Genomic DNA, 22942 nt, shown 5'->3' with positions numbered 1-22942 from the left:
CTGATGAAGGCGATTCAAAAACACACTTTTATATATATATAAGTATAACATCAGAAAAGAATGACTGCAAATATATTTATGCTAAAAAAGCCTGATAAAAGCTGACTTTGAGTTGGCCTCTGTATCATACAGATGTGGTTTCCACTCTGACACAGCGAGCTCCACAGCGGCACCTGCTGGCCACTTTTAGCGACACAGACAATGCAGCGTTCTGAACAAGACTACTTGTTATACCAGATTATCAATCATTGTGATCAACACGTGTTGGATCCCAAAGAAAGAAAGCGCTGAGATGGGGAACAGCGATGTCCAGATGAAGCCTTGAAGCTTTCAACTGCTTCCAAATAAAAAAGGTGTTTGTTCTGGAGATGTGCACACATCGCCCCCTGCTGGCCAAAACATTTACTGTCATTTGAACCATTTGTGATGGACTCCTGGTTCTACTGTACCAGTGTGAGCACAGGAATGGTCGCTGCCTTAAAACCACCTTAAAACCAGTATAGGAAGAAGGAAAGCCAGTGGAGGCTTTGGGGAATGTCCTCGAGTGGTTCAGATTTTATTTGTGAAGAAGTTCATGAAGTCATGCTTAACTCCACAGAGCTCTGGCTCTTTGTCGGCCTGGCTACAGAGCTGAAGAGAAACCTGGGATTAGTTTTATCTAGTTTTATGGAGAGCTTTTTTATAGAGCATCAAACTCTTCCTATTACCTGCTGCTCTATAAAAGCAACAGAAAACAGATTTTATTGATAAATTAAAGTCAACAGAAAGAACTTTGTGTGAAAATGGAACATTGTTTGAATTTACATCAGTTGTCACCACAACCCAGCAGAGTTTGTTTAGTTCTCTTTTGGTACTTCTGCATATTTGATGAAGCTGAACTCTGTGGTTAGTTTTCATAAAGGGACATTTGTGTAAACCTCTCCCACACAGGCCTTTTTCAAACACATGTTTTAAAACAGATAACTTGTAAGGTGGACAGAAATGGCATCTCACTAATTTAGATTTTGTTCATTCAGCCTAGAAAAGAAAAGAAAAGTTGCGAATCCAAATCCAAATTACCTCCTCAGTTCTGCAGAGGCCTGGTAATGAACTAATCATTTGATTCATGTGTGTTGACCCAGGGTGAGATCTAAAACCTGCCCTAGAGGCCTTGGGGTTACCACCCCTGCCTTAGGCAGTATCATTAGAAGACATAGCATACATTTTCACTGCTATGCAGATGACACCCAGCTCTATCTGTCCATGAAGATAGCGCATATCAATTACTTAAGGTGTGTGAAAGTCTTAAAGATATAAAGACCTGGATGACCTGTAATTTCCTAGTTCTGAATTCAGACAGAACTGAGGTCATTGCACGTGACCCTAAATGTCTTAGAAACTTGGTTTCTAATCAGATATTTCTTGGTTCATGGATGAATTGATTCTATGCTTGAGTATTTTGAGGTTGTTGTTTTATCATTTTACCATATTAGAGAAGCTACTGTGTGAACATTGGATTGTCACACTAAAACCTCATGGTTGCAAAACTAGCAGTGGAAACAGAAACAGCAGCTACACGGTTCTTTCAATTGTAATTTGATTAAATTCACTTCAGTTCATTAAACTTGATTTGAATTTAACTGAACTGAATCGACAATGTTGTGTAGAGATCAGGGGCAGAACTCCTGGACCAGACAGGGTGTGTTCCAACTACAGGGAACTCACACTCCTCCTTCCTAGTGGGTGATGGGATCCCCCATGCTGCCCTTTGTCACCGATTCTGTTTGTAATTTTTATGGACAGAATTTGTAGGCGTAGCCAAGTGGCGGAGGGCTTTCACCTGGGTGGTCTCAGGATCTCATCTCTGCTTTCTGCGGATGATGTGGTCCTGTTGGCTTCATCAGGTGAAGGCCTCCAGCGCGCCTTGGAACGGTTCGCAGCAGAGTATGAAGCAGTGGGAATAAAGATCAGCACCTCCAAATCTGAGGCCATGGTTTTCAGCCGGAAAAGGGTGGAGTGCCCACTCCGGGTCAGGGATGAGTTCCTGCCCCAAGTGACAGAGTTCAAGTATCTCGGGGTCTTGTTCACGAATGATGGGAGAAGGGAGCAGGAGATCGACAGACGGATTGGTGCAGCGGCTGCAGTGATTACCGGTCTGTTGTAGTGAAGAGAGAGCTGAGTATAAAAGCGAAGCTCTCAATTTACCGGTCGACCTACCCTCACCTATGGCCACGAGCTGTGGGTAGTGACCGAAAGAACGAGATCTCGGATACAAGCGGCAGAAATGAGCTTCCTCCGAAGGGTGGCTGGCCTCTCCCTTAGAGATAGGGTGAGAAGTTCGGCCATCCGGGAGGGGCTCAGAGTAGAGCCGCTGCTGCTCCACAATCGAACATTAAACCCAGACTGGAACATTTCCAGAATTGCATGTTCATCCAGGAAGGACTTTAGTTGGGTAGTTTAGATAAAGAAGGCATCATAGAGAAGTTTGACAAAACAGAACAGTTTACATGTTTTCATCAAGAAATGGACAACCCACCCATCCATCCATCGCACGGCAGCGCCTTGCAGGAACGCACAGTTTAGTAACAAAGTCAGTTAAAACAGGTCAGAAAACACTGCATCACCAATTTCCAAGTTGATGACGGATACAACAAGATCCAAAGTGTGCACATGTTCCTCAGAAGAACTATCTACTGATTGAAATAGATTAAAAGAGTCCACTAAATCTAAAGAGTCCTTCACCAGAGGCTTCTTAGGACAACAAATGTGGATATTAAAGTTCCCGACAATTAAAACTTTGTCACATCTTAGCACAATTTCCCCCTAGAGATCACTCAAGAAGTCACTTGAACACAGTCGCTAATCCCATGGGGATTTTAAAAACAAAGAGTCACATGGTCACAGTTCTCAGAAGGTTCTGGACTCACCAGGAGACATCCAGGATTCAGTAATGATTGATATGATTGATCTGGCATTCACCAGACCCATCCAGAGGGCAAATACATCCAAAACAGCAGAGGTGAGGGGAATGCACACCCGATGCCACAAGTTCTGGAGATGTGCTCCTCACCAGCGCAGGTGTAGTGGGTAGGAGCGTGGAGGTAGAATCGCTGGATACCAGTCAAAGACAGGTATCCAGCCAGGAGTTCACCGGATCCAACTAGCAAGGATTTCTTTTGGGCCAGGATAGCTATGACTTCACAGTCAGAGCTGCTGTCTGTCACACTTCATCCAGGGAGGTGATCCTGGAGGTTGGTAGATGAAAACCAGTATCCCTGTCATAGTCTGTGTGCAGGCAGGCAGGAAAAGGACCCAAGTGCAGGACTCTTGGAGGCAAAAGTGAACCTAAAAAACCCTCAGCTTTATTGCTGGCCAAAATACAAAACTGAAATAACAAAGGAACGGAGCACACCGGCAGAAATGGTGGTACGACATGACAACGACCACTGAAGGACACACAGTATAAATACAGACAGGAACACAGGGGAACGAGGAGCAGGTCAGGAAACACAAGGCACAGACCTTCAAAGTAAAACAGGAAATCCATAGACAAAACTCAGAGGCACTGAACTAAACTTATTTTACACACTAGAGATAACAAATTAAAATAATAATACAGAAAACATTGAGTCACCGACCCAGGGCTGTGACAATCCAAGAATGGGATGGAACAATCTGGCCCCTCATGGTGGAACTGTACTAGTTTGACAGCAGACAGATGAAGCTCCAGAACTGTTTGCCAATCGTACACCAGCAGAGACTTCACATCTTGCAGGCCACACAGAAACAACAACAAAATGCAAAGTGGAGAGGGGACGCCATGGTAGAAAGCACGTGTTACACGTGGTGTCATCTTTACTGCAGTTGTTCAGGTCAGAGAATTTATGTGATCAAATTCTGTGATGATACAGCCCGAAGAGCTTAGAACACGGGTGTCAAACTCCAGGCCTCGAGGGCCGGTGTCCTGCAGGGTTTAGATCTCACCCCAGGCCAACACACCTGAATCACATGATCAGTTCATTACCAGGCTTCTGGAGAACTTCAAGATATGCTGAGGAGGTCATTTAGCCATGTGAATCAGCTGCGTTGGAGCAGGACACATCTAAAGCCTGCAGGACGCCGGCCCTCGAGGCCTGGAGTTGGACACTGTGGCTTAGAAAGAGAGCAAAACATGTTCCAGAATGTAAAAACTGTGTTTAGCCGACTTTCTGCACTCACAGGACACTTTAGCTGATGAAACTATTAACACATGGTGTGTTACTACGATGTCTTCATGCAGGGATGTAACTGTGAGGTTAGGGGTGAGGAACCAGATGTGTGGAAATACACTTTACTTGACGCACTTTTTTTCACCCCTCAGACTGGTGAAGTGTTGTGAGGAGGAAGCAAATAACTGATTGTGATGTAGAGGTGAGACAGAAACGCCAACATGAGCTATACTAAGCTATCGACGTGCTCCAGGATTCCTATTTATGATGAAAATCCAGAAAACATGGGTAAGTGAAGTTATCCTACTCAGGGTGGAGGATCACTGGGTGGAGTTTAGTTTGATATTTGGGATAGTAATTAATTCCTGAAACAAACCAGCAGCAGCTCATCTGGACAGATGTTTGGTTCAGAGATGTTAGATTGTTCCTTTATGTTCGGTTTGAAGCCTGATTAGTACCGAGCAGCATTTAGAGACGTTTTCACTGGAGACGAATGCAGTGACTGAGTGAGCTGCTGTAGACGAGGGAAGTTTATTTAGAATCAGAATCGCTTTATTAATCCTGAAGGAAATTATGGGTTACAGCAGGCAGCACGCTAATGGTGCATGCACACTTACAAAGGAACCCTCTGAACAAACTTTACACAAACATCAGACTGGGAGACGTCAGAGAGGTAGGCTGACAGGAAAAAACAACGAAAATACATAACATGAGGTGAGAGGAGGAGAAAAACACTCCACTCAGACTGAGCTCCTAGTGGGAGAACAGAAAAAACACCCCAGCTCAAAAAGCACATGACTGTCGATGCACCCCAGAGACACAAGACAGCAACAGGGGCGGGTAAAGGTGAGAGCCGGTGTAGACGGCGCGTCCGGTCCTGCAGCATGTCTGCGCTGGTCCAGTCGACCGCCATCTGCCCGGGAGGAGACAAGCATCGAAGGCGTTTGGAACGGGAGGATGAGTGTGTATCAGTGTGTGTGTCCTGAGTTTAGCTGAGACCGTGTCCTTCGCCCTGCCAGGCTAAGTAAACAGTCCTCCAGCCGACCCAGGTGGCCTTGCGTCGGGGAGGAACAGACTAAACACCGTCGTTATCAGGGTGAATTTGTTTTGTTCAGCCTTGAGGCCGATATGGCTGCATGGACAGCACGGTGACTGAATGCCTCATCAGCCTGTTTAGTTTCAGATCTGTGTGTTACCATTAATGATCTCATATATATTTGGACAGAAGCCATTTAATGATTCATGAACAATTCCTTTAAATTCAACATGTATTCTGATGATAACATTACATTTAACACAAGTTCACATCGATCCATATGAGGACTCGACCGGCTCTCTTCAAACTCTGTCAGCATGCTTAACTAACCATAACTCTGATAGTGTTTGGGACCAATACAAACAGCACTGCAGAATTATTTCTACAAGAAACGAAATCAGCTTCTCAGTATCTTGCTGAGGTACAAAATCTGTCAGTTAATTTATATTTCTGTGATGTCAAAACGATGCTTCAGTGCCCTAAATTCAAAATGTCAAACTATATATAGCAACAAAATTTGTGACTGATAAGAGTGATAAAAAGAGTTCATCCTTTAAACAGAGCTGCACCAACCTTTACAAGCAGATGTAGACAAGAAGTTAAGAAGGTAGAATTTTGTGGAATCGACTCTGGAGTTTCTATTCTCAGTTACAAATAAACCAGCCAGTTAAGAGAAGTAAACTGAACCGTGTATTGTGTGTTCAGCCCTGTGATTTGTAGCAGCTCTCATTTCTAGAAATCTGTTGAAATGTATTAAGCTGCCCAAAACCATGAATCTCCAGAGTTGGGACCAGGAAGCAGAGTTGCAGTCGCCTCTCTGCAGCTTCTCTCCTCCTGTTACCCCCAAACCCCGTCCCCTCAGGGCAGGGGTGTCCAACTCGAGTCCTGCAGAGGTACCGTCCTGCAGCTTTTAGACACATTCTTGTTCTGACACACCTGAATCAAATGAATAGCTTGTTGCCAGGTCTTTGCCAAACAAGAGGTAATCCAACCATTTGATTCAGCTGTGTTATAGAGATGCATTAAAAAGCAGCAGGACCGCAGCTCTGCAGGACTGTGTCAGCTCGCACACCTAAAAAAAACGAAACCAAAAAACTGCAAAAACATTAAAAAATACCAAAAAAATCACAAAGAAAGAAAAATATAACGTCCTGCACCAAGTGATAAAACAGTGAAATATGGATTATTGCATCAGGCCTCTCTCTTCTAAATGGTGTTGGCTCTTTCTGTGGTAGTGGGTCACTTCCTGTTACAGCACACAGTGGTGTTTTTGTAGCCATTTCAATGAAAAACGTACTGATAACTTCTTATTTCATAGTGTAATCATCACATACTTTTTTCCAAAGCACAGTCTCTGTTGATTCGCTCTGTTTTAGGGATTCACTATGTTAGTTTATCTTGTAGCCGACTTGCTAGCAGCTTGGCCTCTTCATCAGTCCCTCCTGCACTTTTGACACCCCTGAGTCAACTATCAGACTCTTCCAATCACAGGATGAGGAGGAGGAATGGCAACAATCCTAAGACCGGTGTTTACCAATCTATATTTCACTTCAGAGAAATCACACCACCAAAAAAACTCTGGATCATCTGGATCAGAGTTTTCTCAGACTGACTTTTTCTTTTCAAATATTTATCTATTGCCATTACGTGCTGCGCTCTCTCACAGCATGACTATTATTTCATTTCTCTTTCATCTTCTTCTGTTTTACTGGCAGTTTGCAACCCATTTAATTAGAGCAGGTGGTTGTACTGCCCTCTAGTGGAGGGATTAAGTTCAGATGAGGATTTATTGGCATGGCTCAATGGCCCGAGAATAGGGATTGGGCTCAAGCGCAGAACCAAAACCGGAGGCTGAATGACTTTTAACAGTTTTTTTTACGTGTTTAGTTTTTAGAAAAATTACTTAAAAGCAACATTTTTAATGTCAAACAATATCCACGTCTGACCAAATGCAGCATATCTGCTTTAAAGGGTTTAACAGCTTTTCGATTAAACATTTTGGGTTCAAAAGATGAGAAGTGACCCACATCAGGGTTGAGACTGATAGATCGATGAATTTGAAGTAATAACTGTATTTGAAGTGAGTGATCATAATTCTCACTGACGTTCTTCCAACAGGTGAGCTGAGGATCGTCCTGTATGGACAGAGTGGACAGGGTAAAAGTACTCTAGGAGGCATCATCCTGGGCAACAGAGAAATATTCACTTCTGATAAGGACTCAAAGAAGTGCCGTAAGGAAAGAAAGACCATCACGGGTCGAGACGTGGTTGTTGTTGACACTCCAGGTCTGTTTAAAGTAGCTGATGATGGAGAGGAAGTGGTGGAAGAGATCAAGCGGTCCATCAAACATGCTGAACCTGGTCCTCATGTGTTCCTGTTCGTGGAGAGGTTTAAAGAGATCTCACAAGAGAAATTAGACGCACTGAAGACTTTTCAGGACACGTTTGGTAAACAGGCAGTGGACTACACTATAGTGGTGTTCACCACTAAAAGGAAGGAAATCGACGCCGCTTTCATGCAGGAAACACTGAAATCCCTCAGAAGATTAACCGATCAGTTCCAGCAAAGATGCTTTGTTTTTAACATTAGAGACGAACAACAAGGGTCTCAACTCGACGAGCTGCTGGGGATTATAAACAAGATGACGGGAGAAAAATGTCAACCTTTCTACACGTCTAAGATGCTCCAGGAGGCTGAGGAAGCTCTGAAAACACGAAAGGAAACAAAACCAAAGCCAGAAGAAGAGTGGCGCTCTTTTTATGACCGGTGTGGTTTGATTGGAATGGCTGTCGGCTGTGCAGCAGGGTATTTTATTTGTGGTGGCGAGCTGACGCCTACAACAGGAGCTGGGGTTGGAGCTGTAGTTGGTATGATGCTGTTCGTGGGAATAGCGTTTTTAGGCGTACTTGCTAAAATTAAACTTCAGGCATGATGCAGATAGATTTCAGACAGCGTCAGTGATTTTGTTGCTTACGCTGATCAGACCAAATCTAGTCTAGAAACCATAAAGATGTATGTTTAGGTATTTTACTTTATTTTTGAGTAAAGTTCTTTATTCTAAAAGTTATTTGTTCAGTCGGCTGCTGACTGGTTGAGCTTTTCAAAACGAGTCAAACGCAGTTAAATGTTCTATTCCAGGAACAGTTCATAAGACAGAACCAGCGATTTGCAGCATAAACAACTAAATATTTTCTAGTTACTGCTGTTGCTTCAGTGTACGTGCAGGGAGAGGGTTCAGGGTTCAGCCTGGGTTTGCTTGAGACACACGTCAATAAATAAGCAACAAGATGCTTCAAATAATATTTCTCAAATTTTGGCTTTCACAGTCTTTCCTTTTGGGAGTCTGAAGCAGTTAAAATAGGATAAAAAGAGGTGGACGTGAATCAAAGCCCTTTTACAGGACTGTTTCCTGATCCCAACTCTGGCAGAACTTTGACGGCATACTGAGGGAGGCTGGGAGTCCGAGCGGATGGTTGGTGCCTATTGTAGTGTTAATCCCCAAACCAGATGGTGTGCACCGAAGGTGAAGGGAGCCATCAAGCTGAAGGATCCTGTTGGGCTTGGGGACTTGGAGGCAGCTGCACATACTGGCAGAACAAGCAGAACAAGGCTCGGTCAGTGGCTGAACCAAAAACTGGATGCTGGAAGATTTCAGTTGGGCCACAGAACAAGACTTTCGACTTTCTTTGCGTGTCTTGAAGCATTTATAGCAAACCGTCAGCCAACTAAAAAGGGGAAAGCAGTGCTCTGCTCGCACAGTGTATAGCAGGATAGGATGGTGTTAACCTCAACTGAGGGTAAAGTCGGGCAGGTGAAGGAATGCTTTGAGGACCTCCGTAGTATCCCCAGTCTGGGGATAAGGGGGATAACTCGCCCCTCGCTGGTCACTGAGATAGTCAAACATCTCCACTGAGGTGACCAAGGCTCAGCTCCTAATGGCTCTGGATGTTATAGGACTCTTGGTTGATACGCCTTCGCCCATGGAGATCTGAGGGGGTGTCTCTGGGCTGGCAGGCTGGGGTGCTGCAACCACAGGGAGATCGCACACCTCAACCTCCCTGGGATCTAAGACTGGGAACTGGAAAACAGAGCTTGTTCGTTAATCAAAGCTACATACAGAATACAGGAAGACTGGACGCCCCCTGGGTGAGGTGAGCAGACCCAGAACACGCTGAAGAGTTTTCATCTCTGGATGAGATCGATTAGGTGGCTGGAGAAAGGTGCTTCAACTTTCACATGCTGTAAAAAAGTTTGGTGTTGTAAACATATATATAAACATAATCCATTACCTGTATTCTAATGCATGTAAGACAGCATTTCTACTCACATACACATGTAATCCAGTATTTGTACTCTTGTATCAGTATATGTTACAGCATGTTCTGTAGTCCAGAGCATGAGCACATATAACACAGTCACATCTGTCCTGATGTGAACCCACAGGCTCGTGCTGAGGAGTTTGGTAAACAGTCTAAATGATGTCTGACTGTTATTGTTATTGTGTGTTGTATTAAGTACCAGCTCTGCTTTGGATTTTGTGCCTGAACTTGTTGTGCAGGAAGTCCTGACCTTGTGCCTTTGAGCAGCAAACATGTGAACATGCAGACAGACAGTGGGACGTGTCTGCAGACGTCTCCCTGTGTTAGCAGAGGAACATGTCCGTCTCATAGATGGACCGAGATCAGAGGTCAAAGGTCATTCTCCTGTACATGTCGGACTTGTTTCACTTGTTGCCTTTGTATAACCTCGTGCATGTAATAAAACAGAAGTAGGTTCTTGATAACCTGCTGAAAGACAGACGTCTTCTTCTCTTTGTGTCCTGATAGTCTCTGAGCTCCAGGAGCTCTCCACAGGAGAACGCTCTCAGATGTCCTCCTCTGGGAGATTGGACGGGCTGACCTGTATCGTTCACAGCTCAGAGTGCTGCTATGGAAGCACCTCAACCTGGTTCTAGGATCTGGTTTGGAGGTGTGGGTGGGGGGGATAGGGGCTCTCTACAGTCTAGAACTTTCCATGTTTCTCTTGAATGTGCTGCTGCTACCACTCAGTCAAAGAACCCCACTGATAATTGATAATTATGGACCTTTTTTCTTTCATCCCTCATCAACATATTTGAAAAAATGTTTATAAACAACTGAATGAATATTTTTTAACTTGTAGACTTTACGATAAGAACCAATCACAGCACAGAGAGAGCTCTGAGGATCAGCAGTGACTCACCGACAGTTTCAGTTTCAGTTCTTGTTGATCTCACTGCTGCGTTCGAAACTGTTGACGTGATGATCAAAATGATTGTTTATTTTAGTATTTTCATGCATTATAAGCCATAAAATCCTCTCTGCACTGTTACAAACCCTTCGTACACTCTTAAACACACTTTAGAGACAAATCTTAGATATTCAGTGAAGAGTCATCACCTGAGTAATATGGCATCTGTGAAGCCTCTTAAATGTGTGAATAAATGAGAATACCTTGGTGCATAGACTGGATCAGTGCTGTGCTGTTCAGCTATAACATGGTATTTATATTGTTATTAATGTTTTAGACTAGAAGATGCTTATTGCACCACAAAAATGATTAAATTCTAACAACATTCAAATAGCCATAGGCAGCATAATAATACATTTCACACAATATAAATTTACTGATAAATCTGTGGTGACCTCCAAAGGCGAACCGCGATGTTGCGTGGGAGTACTGCACGTCATGCTGCTGAGCTGCATCGATGAGATGAACTACTTGGCGTCTGTTTTCAGAGCTGAGCAGAGACAACATGGGAACATTTTTGTTGTTCCAAAATGTCAGAAACAGATTTGTTCATAGTTGTCATCCTTTTCTCTGAAACTCAGGGAGCGAGTCGGAACTTCGGTATCATTTTGACAGTGATCTCAGTTTTGATTTTTACATCAATAAGGCCACCAGACTGGCTTTACATTACTTAAACTATAAAAGGATATATATATATATATATACGGTTAGAAAACTCCACCCATCCATTTTCCCCCGCTCCCCAGCCAGCTCCTCAGGCTTATCCAGGGCAACACTACAGCGTTCGCAGGCTGGCTGGGAGATGTAATCTGTCCAGAGTGTCCTGGGTCTGCATACTGAGCACTCAAAATAATAGAAAAGGTGTTTGTGCAGACTTAGAGGAAGGCGTGCAGGAACGAGTGTAACAGCAGCTCTCACAGAGAGCTTCAGGCGAGGGACACCAGACAACAGATTCAGATGTTGCTGATTTGTAGCAACATCTGAATCTTACGTTAAAAAACTGCTTTATCATCAGAGAATTTAATCACATAGTTGTTCATATGATGATTTCTGCAATTGTTTGCATATATTTGAAAGAAACGAAGGCTTCTTTGTAACCTGTGTGTGTGAAAGACTTTCACCTGCTGTTGTCTTTTATTTGCACACGTTGCTGTTACTGGTGAAGCTGGTCTGGACTGGTGCTGAGTGAAATGCATATAATGGTTCCTGGGTCAGTTTGTCATCTTTTGTCTTTGAGTTCAGGTCGTCCGTCTGTTTGGCGCTGTTAGTGCTGCTGCGTCACTGTAAATGCACACGTCATTGCATGTGTTTGCTTCTGCAGGCCATGTGATGTCAGAGTGCTCCGTAGCTACGAAGCACGATTTCGCCATAATCTCCTCCTCGGCTCTCCTCCCAGGTTTCAAACAGGCTAAACTTTATTAACACAGCCGCTCTTCTCCAGTCTTTATGACCAAACTGTGTGACGACATCATGTTTTTCTAATGTTTTGTTTATTCTTTCTGTGAACAATCAGCTGCTCTGCTGACGGCACAGTCATCAGCGTCATTGGTCTCTCGTGTGAAACTTTACCATCTGATAACTGGTTGTCCTGATCTCCGGTTAGGATAAGTGAATCCAGACAACAGAAAGCGATACCCTGCACACGCTGAGCTCACTCTGAGTGCACGTACCTGTACTTTGATTTGTGCTTTTGGTTCTGAGGTCGAATCTTTCTGCACACATCCAGGCAGCTCCTCCTGGGTTTTGGAGCCTGCACTTTGAGTTTTTGGTCTTTCTAGTTCTATTTGTTAGTCGTTATTGTGCTGTTTGTTTTTCCCGTCTTTGATTTTATTACTTTTTATAGTGTTTTGTGTTGTGAGTTCATTAGTTTTGCTGTCCCAGTTTCTGTCTGTTCATATTCCTGGTGTAGAGGCTCAGCCGACGCTTGAATCCACGGAGGTGTTCGATGGTTGGGGTGACGCGGTGCCACTGTTATCAGTGAAACTCTACTCATCCTGTCTGTATAACATCTTTAATACATTCCTGTATTTGTTGTTCAACAGTATCCAACATCACGTAACATAAATCACAAACCGTTTGCTCCGTCCGACCAACAACACCTGACATTAACTACGTGTGTCTACCTTAAATACAGTCACATAAACACACCATACTGTAAAAACACAAAAAGTTTCACACATAAGGTAACATCACAAAATGGTTCCTACACCTGGCTTCATAGTCCTGGTTTGTATGCATCGTGCTGTCAGTTCTTCCTGTCTTCTTTGGGTAACTTGGATCTTTGGGCTTTGCTGTTCCAACACGTGAGGTATAAGAACAGGAGCAGATGAAGTATTTAGGTCCCAGTGACACAAAACAACAGAAGTTAAAAATATTATGTATATGTAGAAAAACAATGGAAGCTAGCAGGGGTATAAATAAGACAAGGATACAACATTTAAGAGGAAGATATAATTAAGGTGAGGATTGTTGGATAAGCAGAAGAGAATGAATGGATGAATGGACAGACTTGGCCAGAGGCACGTTTGTAATGACATGTAATGAAAATTGTTACCACAAGGAGGCAGCGTGTGACCAGTTTGTGTGCCGATCATTGTTTTAATCCATCAAGTATCTCGGTGTCCACATCTGCTCAGACCTGACATGGTCTGCCCACATCCAGGTGCAGTCCAGAAAGGCCAGGCAGCGCCTGTACCACCTACGACAACTGAAGAAGCTCAGGGTCTCTCCAGAGATCCTCAGGACTTTCTTTACAGGCGCTGTGGAGAGCATCCTCACACAGACCAGCTGTGTCAAGGATAAAAAAGCTCTTCGTAGACTGCTCCATACGGCAGAACGCTTTCCCTCTACACGACATTTAAATCAGAAGATGCTGAACCAGAGCTGCTCAGATATGGAAGGACCCATCCAGCAATAAACTGTCCCAGCTTCTGTAATCAGGCACCATGCAGGCTAGAACAGAGAGGCTCAAGAGGAGCTTCTATCTTTGCCCCCCCAAGCTCCATCAACCATAAGTGACTGAGACAGGACTCATTGTTATCACATCCTGATCTGGCTTCACGTTAACACCCCACTCTCACAATGTACATTCTCGAATTTCGAACTGCAAATTTCCAGATTGTTTTATTCTATTGAATTTACTTGATGTATATAATTCACTCGCTTACTGCACATAATGTCCTCTTTGCATGTATTTACTATAATGTTCTCTGTTTCTGCACAGGAGCGCATCAGGTCACATTTCACTGCATGTTGTGCTTGTATAACTATGCAGGTTGTTTCTTTGAGCAGCTTTGTCCTGATCCGCTGTTCAGAGGTCTGACTGGTTCTGTAGATTAACAGACTAACATGTGTCGACTTGTTTGCGTTCTTCTGTGAGATGCTGCTTTTGGCCATGCAGCATGTTGTGGCTTGTTTTACCAACAGGGGGCAGTGTCTTGTCAGTGGATGGTTTTTATATTCCCTTTGGCCTGCGCCCATGTCTTTACAGGACTTTAGATAGAGCAGCATCAGCCCTCTCTCACAGATGCTGTGTCAGTGTGTCACACTGTGTTGATGCTATAAGTAACTTTAGAAAGTTTCCAGCTCAGGATTCCCTGCAGATGAGTGAAAAGTCACTTTTTATGGTATTTCTCGAATACACAGATCCCTGAAAATGTCATTCCCATTATCAGTATCATACCCAGTAAAGCTCCCAGTAGAGCTCCTGATGTAGGTGTCAGCTCACCACCACAGCTAAAATACCCAACAACACTCCCGAGAAATATTCCCAACAATCCGCTCTTCTCAAGAATAGCCAGTCTGTTTTCTGATGCTTTCCTCCTGCGGTCGTCTTTGCTTCGCTCCTCGTTCGCAGCTTTTTCAGCCGCCTGGAGCATCTGAGGCGTGTAGAAGAAGTCCGAGTAATCTTGTCTCTCCTGAGTTATCTTCTCCAGCAGCTCGGTGACTTGAACAGGGCTCCTGTCAGCAATGTTAAAAATAAAATATCTCCACTGGCACCGTTCAATCAGTTCCCTGAGGTGCTCATTGTCTTTCATGCCCTCTTTTATGTCAGCTTCGTTCCCTCTCGGATCGTTTTTGTGGGTGAACACCACCGTAACGTAGGCCACTGCACGTTTGCCAAAAGTGCGTTCAAAAACCTGCAGTGCTTTTAACTCTTCAGATGTGATGATTTTGAGCCTTTCCACCAACAGGAACACATGAGGACCAGGTTCAACGTTTTCAGTGGCCCACTTGATCTCTTTCACCACGTCCTCTTCACTTGATCCCATTTTAAACAGACCCGGAGTGTCCACAACAACCACGCTGTGACTGTCAGAGTCTGTCTTTCTTTCCACGTGGCAGGTCTTTGTGCGCTCTCCATGAGGATCGCTCAACGTGAATGCAGCACTGTCCCCCAGGATGATGCCTCCTAGCGTACTTTTCCCAACCGTCGTCCTCCCGAACAGGACGATCCTCAGCTCTGGAAGCTCCTGCTCATCTGTTACAAAAAGGTTTGCATGTGAGAAAAGTCCCACTCTTGTGTCTAACTGTGGAATCACTTTATCCCAAAATGCATCCGCTGACCACAAATTCATGAGCAGTTTTCTCAAAGAGACATTTCGAATGACCTTCATAGGCCACGTGCTGCACTGACATCGATATGCATGTAATAGTGCACACATGGAAACTTAATAATTCGATATACGCACAAAAATAAAAATGCATCTAAATTCATTCATTCACGATGAAGTGAAAACAATCGGAAGTATTTTAGTTTCAAAGACTTTTCTCGGCAGATCAATCAAATATGTGCAAACAGTCTGGATTCAGTGTTGAAGCTTCTCCATGCAGCTTCTGGGTCAGATCCGGATTGGTCGAGAGCTGTTTGTACCTCAGAGCTCCAACATGAGCACAGTTTGTGGGCTTTTTAAGGACTCATCACAGATTCTCAGTCAGATTAAGCTTTGGGGAGTCTTCCGGCTATTTGGGCCCAGGCGCTGATACTCAGCATGAAGAAGGGTCAACACTGTGAATGCGGCCTCTGCATACATTTGATTTATTTTCTAATAAAGGTTTTGGAAACTTAACATAACAAACACCATCACTAATAGGGCCTGTAATCTTTTTTCCTTCATGGAAAACCCTACTATGCTAACAAGTTAGCATTTACAGATTAAAATGAAAAAACAAACTGAAGTTTCAGACACGACTCAAGTTGTTTAAAGGATTTGACTCAAAGGACTGAACATCTGTCATGCAGCATGCTTGGATTGTCCATTATTTACTGTGAAATAAAAGGTGATTACAATAATTTTATTAGCTGGTTACTCGGCAGTAATTCTTCAAACTAAACTCTCACTGACTGCACTCGGATATGAATGCAGACTGGAGCTAATCTCACACTAAACTGAGCCAAACAGCAGCCTGAGTATCCCTGCAGGACAACCTCACCTTCATTCTCTGGATCTTCATTGATCATCACCGAGCTCTCTGAAGGCTCAGTGCTGCCCATGTCTTCATCTGGCTGCTTAAATTTCCATCTCACCTCTATTTCACCATCCGCTGCTCATTTCCTCACATACAGCACTTCAGCTGTTCTAGGGCAGGAAGTGTGGCACAAAGCAACCAATCAGAAGGCTGAAAAAGAGTGCATCATGCAGAGTGCATTTCCACAGGTCTGCCTTTTCACCCATAACAGTTACATGACTCCATGAAGACATCACAGTAACACATCTGTTCACAGTTTCATTTAAACCCTAACAGTGGCAAATTCAAAACAAAAGTTTCACATTATGAAAAATGATTTTGTCTTTTTTGACAGTTATGTTTGCATTTTCATATCTGTAAGAAAGATTTACAGCTGGAAACAGAAACAACCTGCTGTCAAAAGCAACACATCTATAGAAAGCACAGACAACACCTTATTAAACCTGGACAAATGTGAATGTAGAAGAACTATTTGTTCATTCATATAAAATAAGACAACCCTAAAAACATGCCGGGTTCTGGGGCGAGTTTGATGGTCCTTCCTTTCTCTTTGGCAGAGTCACTCTCCCAGGCTCGCTCACTTCTTCCTCATTGCTTCACTTTGTAAATAAATATGTTTTTTCTTGTATCTTGATGTCTGAGTCTGCTCCTAGTTTCCAGTTAGAGTAAAATCATGAAAAAGTTACCAGCAGTTACAGTGTGTAGAATCTCACAGCCTGATGTCAGTAGACTGCAGATTGCAGTGAAACGTTTTCTTACTCCAACCAGTTTAGGTGCATAATCCTAGCTGGGTGGAGGCTATAGGACAAACATGTTTTAGACAGCCAAGATAGATCAGAAACAATAAATCTGGTTTGTACCCCATGAAGGCCAAGGCCAGCTGGCTTGTTTCTACTACTGTTTGGACCAAACCCTGAGTTTTTCCCTGTTTGTGGAATGCTGTCACTCTGCTGTTGGTGCTGGTTGTGCAGCATCTGCCTTCATTTACTCAGGAAAGGACATGAGACAAGCTCACTATTGCGGTGAGTTTTTGAGGATATAGTTAACTTTTCTTCTTAAAAGCTGCTGTTTTCGCCACAGCTGCTGTTACACTCTTTTGGCTGCTGTTAGCCTCTGTTAGCTGCTGTTACACTCTGTTGGCTGCTGTTAGCCTCTGTTAGCTGCTGTTACACTCTGTTGGCTGCTGTTAGCCTCTGTTAGCTGCTGTTACACTCTTTTGGCTGCTGTTAGCTGCTGTTACCCTCTTTTGGCTGCTGTTAGCCTCTGTTAGCTGCTGTTACACTCTTTTGGCTGCTGTTAGCTGCTGTTACCCTCTTTTGGCTGCTGTTAGCCTCTGTTAGCTGCTGTTACACTCTGTTGGCTGCTGTTAGCCTCTGTTACAAGCGTTGGTGAAAAATTCTTTGAAGTGGATCTAATGTTGTTGGACTCTGACGCAAATAATTGCTAATACAATTTGAGAATAATTAAACTGTTTCTTAGAAGTTTAGTATTTAGCATACTGGAGTCTAACATTAGCTGGTATAATGTTAGCTTATACTCAGCTAAAGTTGTTGTTTGGCTAGCTAAACTTTTTTTGTAGTTAATATAATCAAAAATGAAGAGTAGATTGCTATAAGTATATATTCAGTTACTACTGTTTGAAACTGTATTTTGAATCTTTTTAATGGGTGGTATATAAAAGAACCGGCCCAATGAGCTGAATGACTTCCGACCGGTGGCACTGACGTCACATCTTATGAAGACTCTAGAGCGGCTCTTCCTCAACCTCCTCCGACCACAGGTACAACATGCCCAGGACCCACTACAGTTTGCATACAAGGCGGGTGTCGGAGTGGAGGATGCCATCCTGTACCTCCTACACAGAGCCCACTCACACCTGGATGGGGGAAAAGGCACGGTCAGGATCCTGTTTCTTGACTTTTCCAGTGCCTTTAATACCATCCGGCCCTGTATGCTTCAAGAAAAACTGAACAGGATGGAGGTGGACCCCTGCCTGGTCGCTTGGATCTCCGACTACCTCACCGACAGACCACAGTACGTCAGGCTGAAGGACATCACGTCTGACACTGTGGTCAGCAGCACAGGAGCACCACAGGGAACTGTGCTGTCCCCTCTTCTCTTCACCCTGTACACCTCTGACTTCTGCTACAACTCTGAATTATGCCATATTCAGAAGTTTGCAGATGACACGGCCATCATGGGGTGTATCTGGGATGATCAGGAAGAGGAGTACAGAAGTCTGGTGAGGAACTTTGTCGCATGGAGTCACACAAACCACCTGCAACTCAACACCTCAAAGACTAAGGAACTGGTTGTGGACTTCGGGAGGTCCAGAGAAGGTCCACTGCCGGTTCAGATAGAGGGGGAGGAGGTGGAGGTGGTCAACAAGTACAAGTACCTCGGGCTGTGGGTGGACAATAAACTGGACTGGTCATGCAACACAGAGCACCTGTATAAAAAAGCCCAAAGCCGACTGTACTTCCTCAGGAGGCTGAGGTCTTTTAACATCTGCAGGAAGCTCCTGAGGATGTTTTACCAGTCGGTGGTTGCTGGAGTACTTTTCTATGCTGTGGTGTGCTGGGGGAGCAGCACAGCAAAGAAGGACTCATCCAGGCTGGAGAAACTGATCAGGAGGGCTAGCTCTGTGGTCGGCATGAAGCTGGACACTCTGGTGACAGTGGCAGAGAAAAGGACATTAAAGAAACTGCTGGACATTATGGACAATGCTGGGCATCCTCTGCACACGGCCATAAACAATCAGAAGAGTCTGTTCAGTGACAGGTTGCTTCTCCCAAAGACAAGAACTAACAGACTTAAAAACTCCTTTGTCCCACACGCCATCAGACTGTTTAACTCCTCTCTGGAGGGGAGAGGGAGGGGAAACAGGAGGACAAAGGAGGGGGGAACAACTAAGCTGTAGTGCCTCTTCACCTCACTGTGCAATACTTTTTGTAAATAGTCAACAGTGCAATAGACTCAATACTTGAAATGTGCAATTCACTTGTATTTTTATTTTTATTCCTATTTATTCTATTTATCCCCTTTGTATATTTTATTTATATTGTCTCTGTATTTATATATATGTGTGTGTGTGTGTGTATATATATATATATATATATATATATATATATATATATATATATATATATATATATATATAATATTCTGTAACTCTGTAACTTCTGTCGGTGCTGTGCTTTTTTGGAAATCGAATTTCCCAGAGGAACCCACCCGAGGGATTAATAAAGTTCTATCTAATCTAATATCATTTTAATGGAAAACAAATAATAATAATAAAAAAATAAGTACAAGATTTTTCAAATAAAATAAAACCAGACTAAAGACAGTGCATTTCTGCATTACAGCAGTACTTGATACTCTATTTAAGAAAATCGAAGCATTAATTAATGGCAGGACTTCTTTGAGCAGTTTTGTAGGAATGGGGTCTAAAAGACACGTTGATGGTTTGGAGGAAGTAATTATTGAAGTTAACTCAGAAAGATCAATTGGAGAAAAAGAGTCTAACTTAACATCAATGGTACTAAGAGTAGCTGTAGATAATATTACATCTGTGGGATGATTACTGGTAATCTTTCCTCTAATGATAAAAATGTTATTTGTGAAGAAGTTCATGAAGTCATTACTAGTTAACGTTAAAGGGATGGTTGGCTCAACAGAGCTCTGACTGTTTGTCAGCCTGGCTACAGAGCTGAAGAGAAACCTGGGGTTGTTCTTATTTTCTTCAATCAGTGATGAATAGTAAGATGTTCTGGCTTTGTGGAGGGCTTTCTTATAAAGCAGCAAACTATTTCTCCAGGCTAAATGATGATCCTCTAAATTTGTGACACGCCATTTCCTCTCCAGATTACGAGTCGTCTGCTTTAGGCTACGTGTTTGAGAATTATACCACGGAGTCAGGTACTTCTGATTTGAGGCCTTAGATTTCACAGGATCAAATAGCATTATAGCATTAAAAGATAATAATAACAATAATAATAATAAAAATAATAATACTTTGTAAAATTATACAATAGTAAAACCAATCACCCTTATAATCGTTTACAATGATGTCATCAGTAACAATAATAATAATGACAGCAGCAACTTGTTGTGTATTGTCATGATCACTTTTTGTTGTTGTAGTTTTTCTTTGTTTTCATTCTTTCTGTTTTGAGTCTTTAAATGTTGTTGGGCTTCTTTTTTGAGTCTCTGTACTCTTGTTAGCTCTTACAAAAGGTCTATAAAGAAATCAGAATAATCTTTTGTTGTACAGTTTTATTTTTATTATTTTTATTGCTGCATTTGATATTTTCTTCTTTCCAAGTTTTGTAAATTTGTATTTTGCTTTGTTAAAATCTTCCCGTCACATCACAGCTGAGTCATGTCAGAAAATCAACCGTTTTGTTTGAATCATCTTTTATTTGCTGATTTTGCTGTTAATGTCTGATTAATTTCACACACTGATTGATACATTAGCATTTTAACTTTACTGAATCAGAAAGATAAAAGAACACACGAGGAGAAGAATGTGGCATCACCAAACACAACGATCACTTTAAAAAAAATTACATAAGTGTTTACAGAAAAATGATAAAGGTGGAGTCGGCACAGATGGAGCAAGCATGGAAATGTCCTTCCTCTAAAGCATGGTGATGCATTGGTTATTATTGATTGCGGTCTGCAGAGAAGCTGAAGGTATCAGATTAATAAAGTGCAGTAAAAATAGCTGAATATTTTACTCTTTTATAGAACTCAGCTGCAGTTTTATTACAGCACAATAAATGTGGATCGTTTTTAATGGGTTTGTTGCTACAGTCTGAAGGCTTAAGGTCTCGACTTACTTCCCTGCTTTTTGTTATTAAGTGAGACAGTTTTCAAACTTTGTTGCCAGCCAGACATTTGCTTGTAGGGCTAAGGTAACAAATTCCGCTGGCAGCACAGGAGACAACAGGGCTTTAGCAACAGTGGCCACATGTTGGTCTCCAGCCCCCATCTGCCTCTGAGTTTTTGACTTTTGGATTTGCTTCCTTAAGACTTCCTGTGCATGTTCGAACAGTTCCTTGGTGTAGTTTCTTAGCTTGTTATTTTGTACCATTTCATTGATTTCCTTCACCAGCTGCTTTTGTTCTTTTGTTTTATCTTTTTCATTACCTCTGTTGTTAATAACACAGTATTTCTGTGTTTTAAATCCCACTTTCTTAATAAACTTCCTTATCTGGTTTCTCTGCCTACCAGACAAGTCTCCATCGATATGCGTGATCAGGAGGAAGAAATAACGCATGACCTCTTTACCAAAGATCCTCCTCAGGACTTTCACTCGTTCCACATCCTGTGTCGTAAAATCGTGCTCCCAGCTGTGCACGTACAGGAACACGTGAGGCCCCTGCTTAGAATTGAACTGAAAGGTGGATGCAATGATCTTACTCAGCACCTCCTCCTTAGATTTGCTGGTGTGGCACAGGCCGAGAGTATCAGCTAAAACCAGTCTTTGGTTTCCAAACGGCGCCGTCTCGGTTGTGCACGGCGCTTCATCTGAGGCAAACAAGCTGTTCGTCACAGCAGCTTTTCCCAGGAATGTGTTCATGATTGAAGTTTTCCCAGCTCCAGTCTTTCCAATGAGCACGATCCTGAGCTCCTCTGGCACTGTTGGAGAATCATATCACATATCAGCACTGCAGCACTTACTCTGAACAACAGCTGATGTTTGAATGACGCTTCAATTGTTCCCAGCTTGCATTTGTTTTACTGACTTTGCATTACAAAGAAATTAACTTTCAGAAGTTTTTATTATCTTAATTATCAGCATTATAGACTCATTAGTTTTCATGTAAACCACAGTCAGTCTCGTTTTACTCCCACACTTTCCCATCTTAATTTTATGGTGTCTCGCTGATAAATTCAAAGTTCAGAAACACTTCAGATAAATATGATAGCAGCATATTGACCATTTGTACAGTTGAATGTTTTTATTTTCAGAAAATGTACTTCATAAAGTAACAGTTTCATTGTGTACTGCAGTAATTGTTGGTCTGGTGCAGGGCAGGCGTTTAATTAAAAGCAGGTATATTAATGCATAGAAGATTTAGCCTAGAAAGCTGCTTTTTATGTTAATGTCACTTATAGGAGCTGCATAAGACGTTTGTCCTACCTTCTGGTTTACTCCCCTGGGACCCTATAAAGAGAATTGTTAAAGATGTTAAAACCCCAAATGTGTACAAGTATTAATTTTATTATGGTACACACTGCATATTTCAACAGATCCAGCAGTTCTACATGAGGATTTTCTGACTAAAATGGCTAAAAATACATAAATCTGGAGCAGTTTGCACCTGAAGCCTTTCTGTCATGCTGCTCAGCAGAACTTTGCCACAATTATTTAAAAACTGAATTTAGTCAAAATGATATTAAATGTAATAACATTACTATTTTATAGATGATAAAGTTTTAGGGTGCTCGGAGTGATCATGTAAGCTGCACTCAGCACTGACTGCACATAACAACTTTTCTATTATTTCATGTCGTCAGATTAACTGAGAACTGTTCAGGATTCAATTTAGAAAAAAGAGAAATCTCTACATGTTACACACTTACACAAGTAATCAAGAAATTATTACAAATATTAAATTATATGAAAGAAGCAACAAATGAAGGCGATTAAAAAGCCGAGTGACCTTTGATGTAATCAATGAGGCGTCTGATGACTAGAAACTATTTTAAAAACCAGCGAGCTCGTAGACTAAACAGGGAGTGTTGGACTGTGTAAGTGTAGCTTTCTCTGTTACAGATGAGACATTTGTGTTGTTAGTACTGCTGTTAATAACACATGAAAACGTAATAAGAAAGAACAGAAATGCTCTGCTGGTTTATTTACAACCTGTATGAAATGTAAAATGTACGTACCGCCCATCTTTGTCCTTTGTAAAAGCAGTGTGTCGTTGATGTCGTTGAACAGTTTGCCATCTTTATATTCAGCAGTGTGCC

At 42.5% G+C, this 22942-nt stretch overlaps 3 protein-coding genes across 3 annotated transcripts; 1 reads left to right on the top strand and 2 right to left on the bottom strand.

The window, feature by feature from the left end:
• The first annotated feature begins 4363 nt into the window (after nucleotides 1-4363).
• LOC146712073 (GTPase IMAP family member 4-like) lies at nucleotides 4364-9982 on the top strand. The gene is made up of 2 exons (XM_085455488.1): nucleotides 4364-4475; nucleotides 7342-9982. Exons 1-2 carry the CDS (start codon nucleotides 4409-4411, stop codon nucleotides 8154-8156), a joined length of 882 nt encoding a protein of 293 aa, XP_085311614.1. The 5' UTR covers nucleotides 4364-4408; the 3' UTR covers nucleotides 8157-9982.
• A 2505-nt stretch (nucleotides 9983-12487) lies between these two features.
• On the bottom strand, nucleotides 12488-16025 carry LOC146712072 (GTPase IMAP family member 5-like). Its single transcript, XM_085455204.1, has 2 exons — nucleotides 15926-16025; nucleotides 12488-14972 (listed from the first exon to the last, which is right to left on the bottom strand). The coding sequence occupies exons 1-2, from the start codon at nucleotides 15984-15986 to the stop codon at nucleotides 14107-14109; spliced, it is 927 nt and encodes a 308-aa protein (XP_085311330.1). The 5' UTR covers nucleotides 15987-16025; the 3' UTR covers nucleotides 12488-14106.
• Nucleotides 16026-20439: 4414 nt separating this feature from the next.
• Nucleotides 20440-22942, bottom strand: LOC146712071 (GTPase IMAP family member 4-like). The gene is made up of 3 exons (XM_085455487.1): nucleotides 22862-22942; nucleotides 22110-22133; nucleotides 20440-21604 (listed from the first exon to the last, which is right to left on the bottom strand). The coding sequence occupies exons 1-3, from the start codon at nucleotides 22866-22868 to the stop codon at nucleotides 20820-20822; spliced, it is 816 nt and encodes a 271-aa protein (XP_085311613.1). The 5' UTR covers nucleotides 22869-22942; the 3' UTR covers nucleotides 20440-20819.

The sequence above is a fragment of the Copadichromis virginalis genome, linkage group LG4, assembly GCF_057382275.1.
Source record: "Copadichromis virginalis isolate Kocher_CV1m ecotype Utaka linkage group LG4, C_Virginalis_male_GT1.1, whole genome shotgun sequence".
Classification (NCBI taxonomy): Eukaryota; Metazoa; Chordata; class Actinopteri; order Cichliformes; family Cichlidae; genus Copadichromis; species Copadichromis virginalis.
Note: the sequence above shows the minus strand (reverse complement) of the source record. Positions and strands in the feature narration are given on the sequence as shown.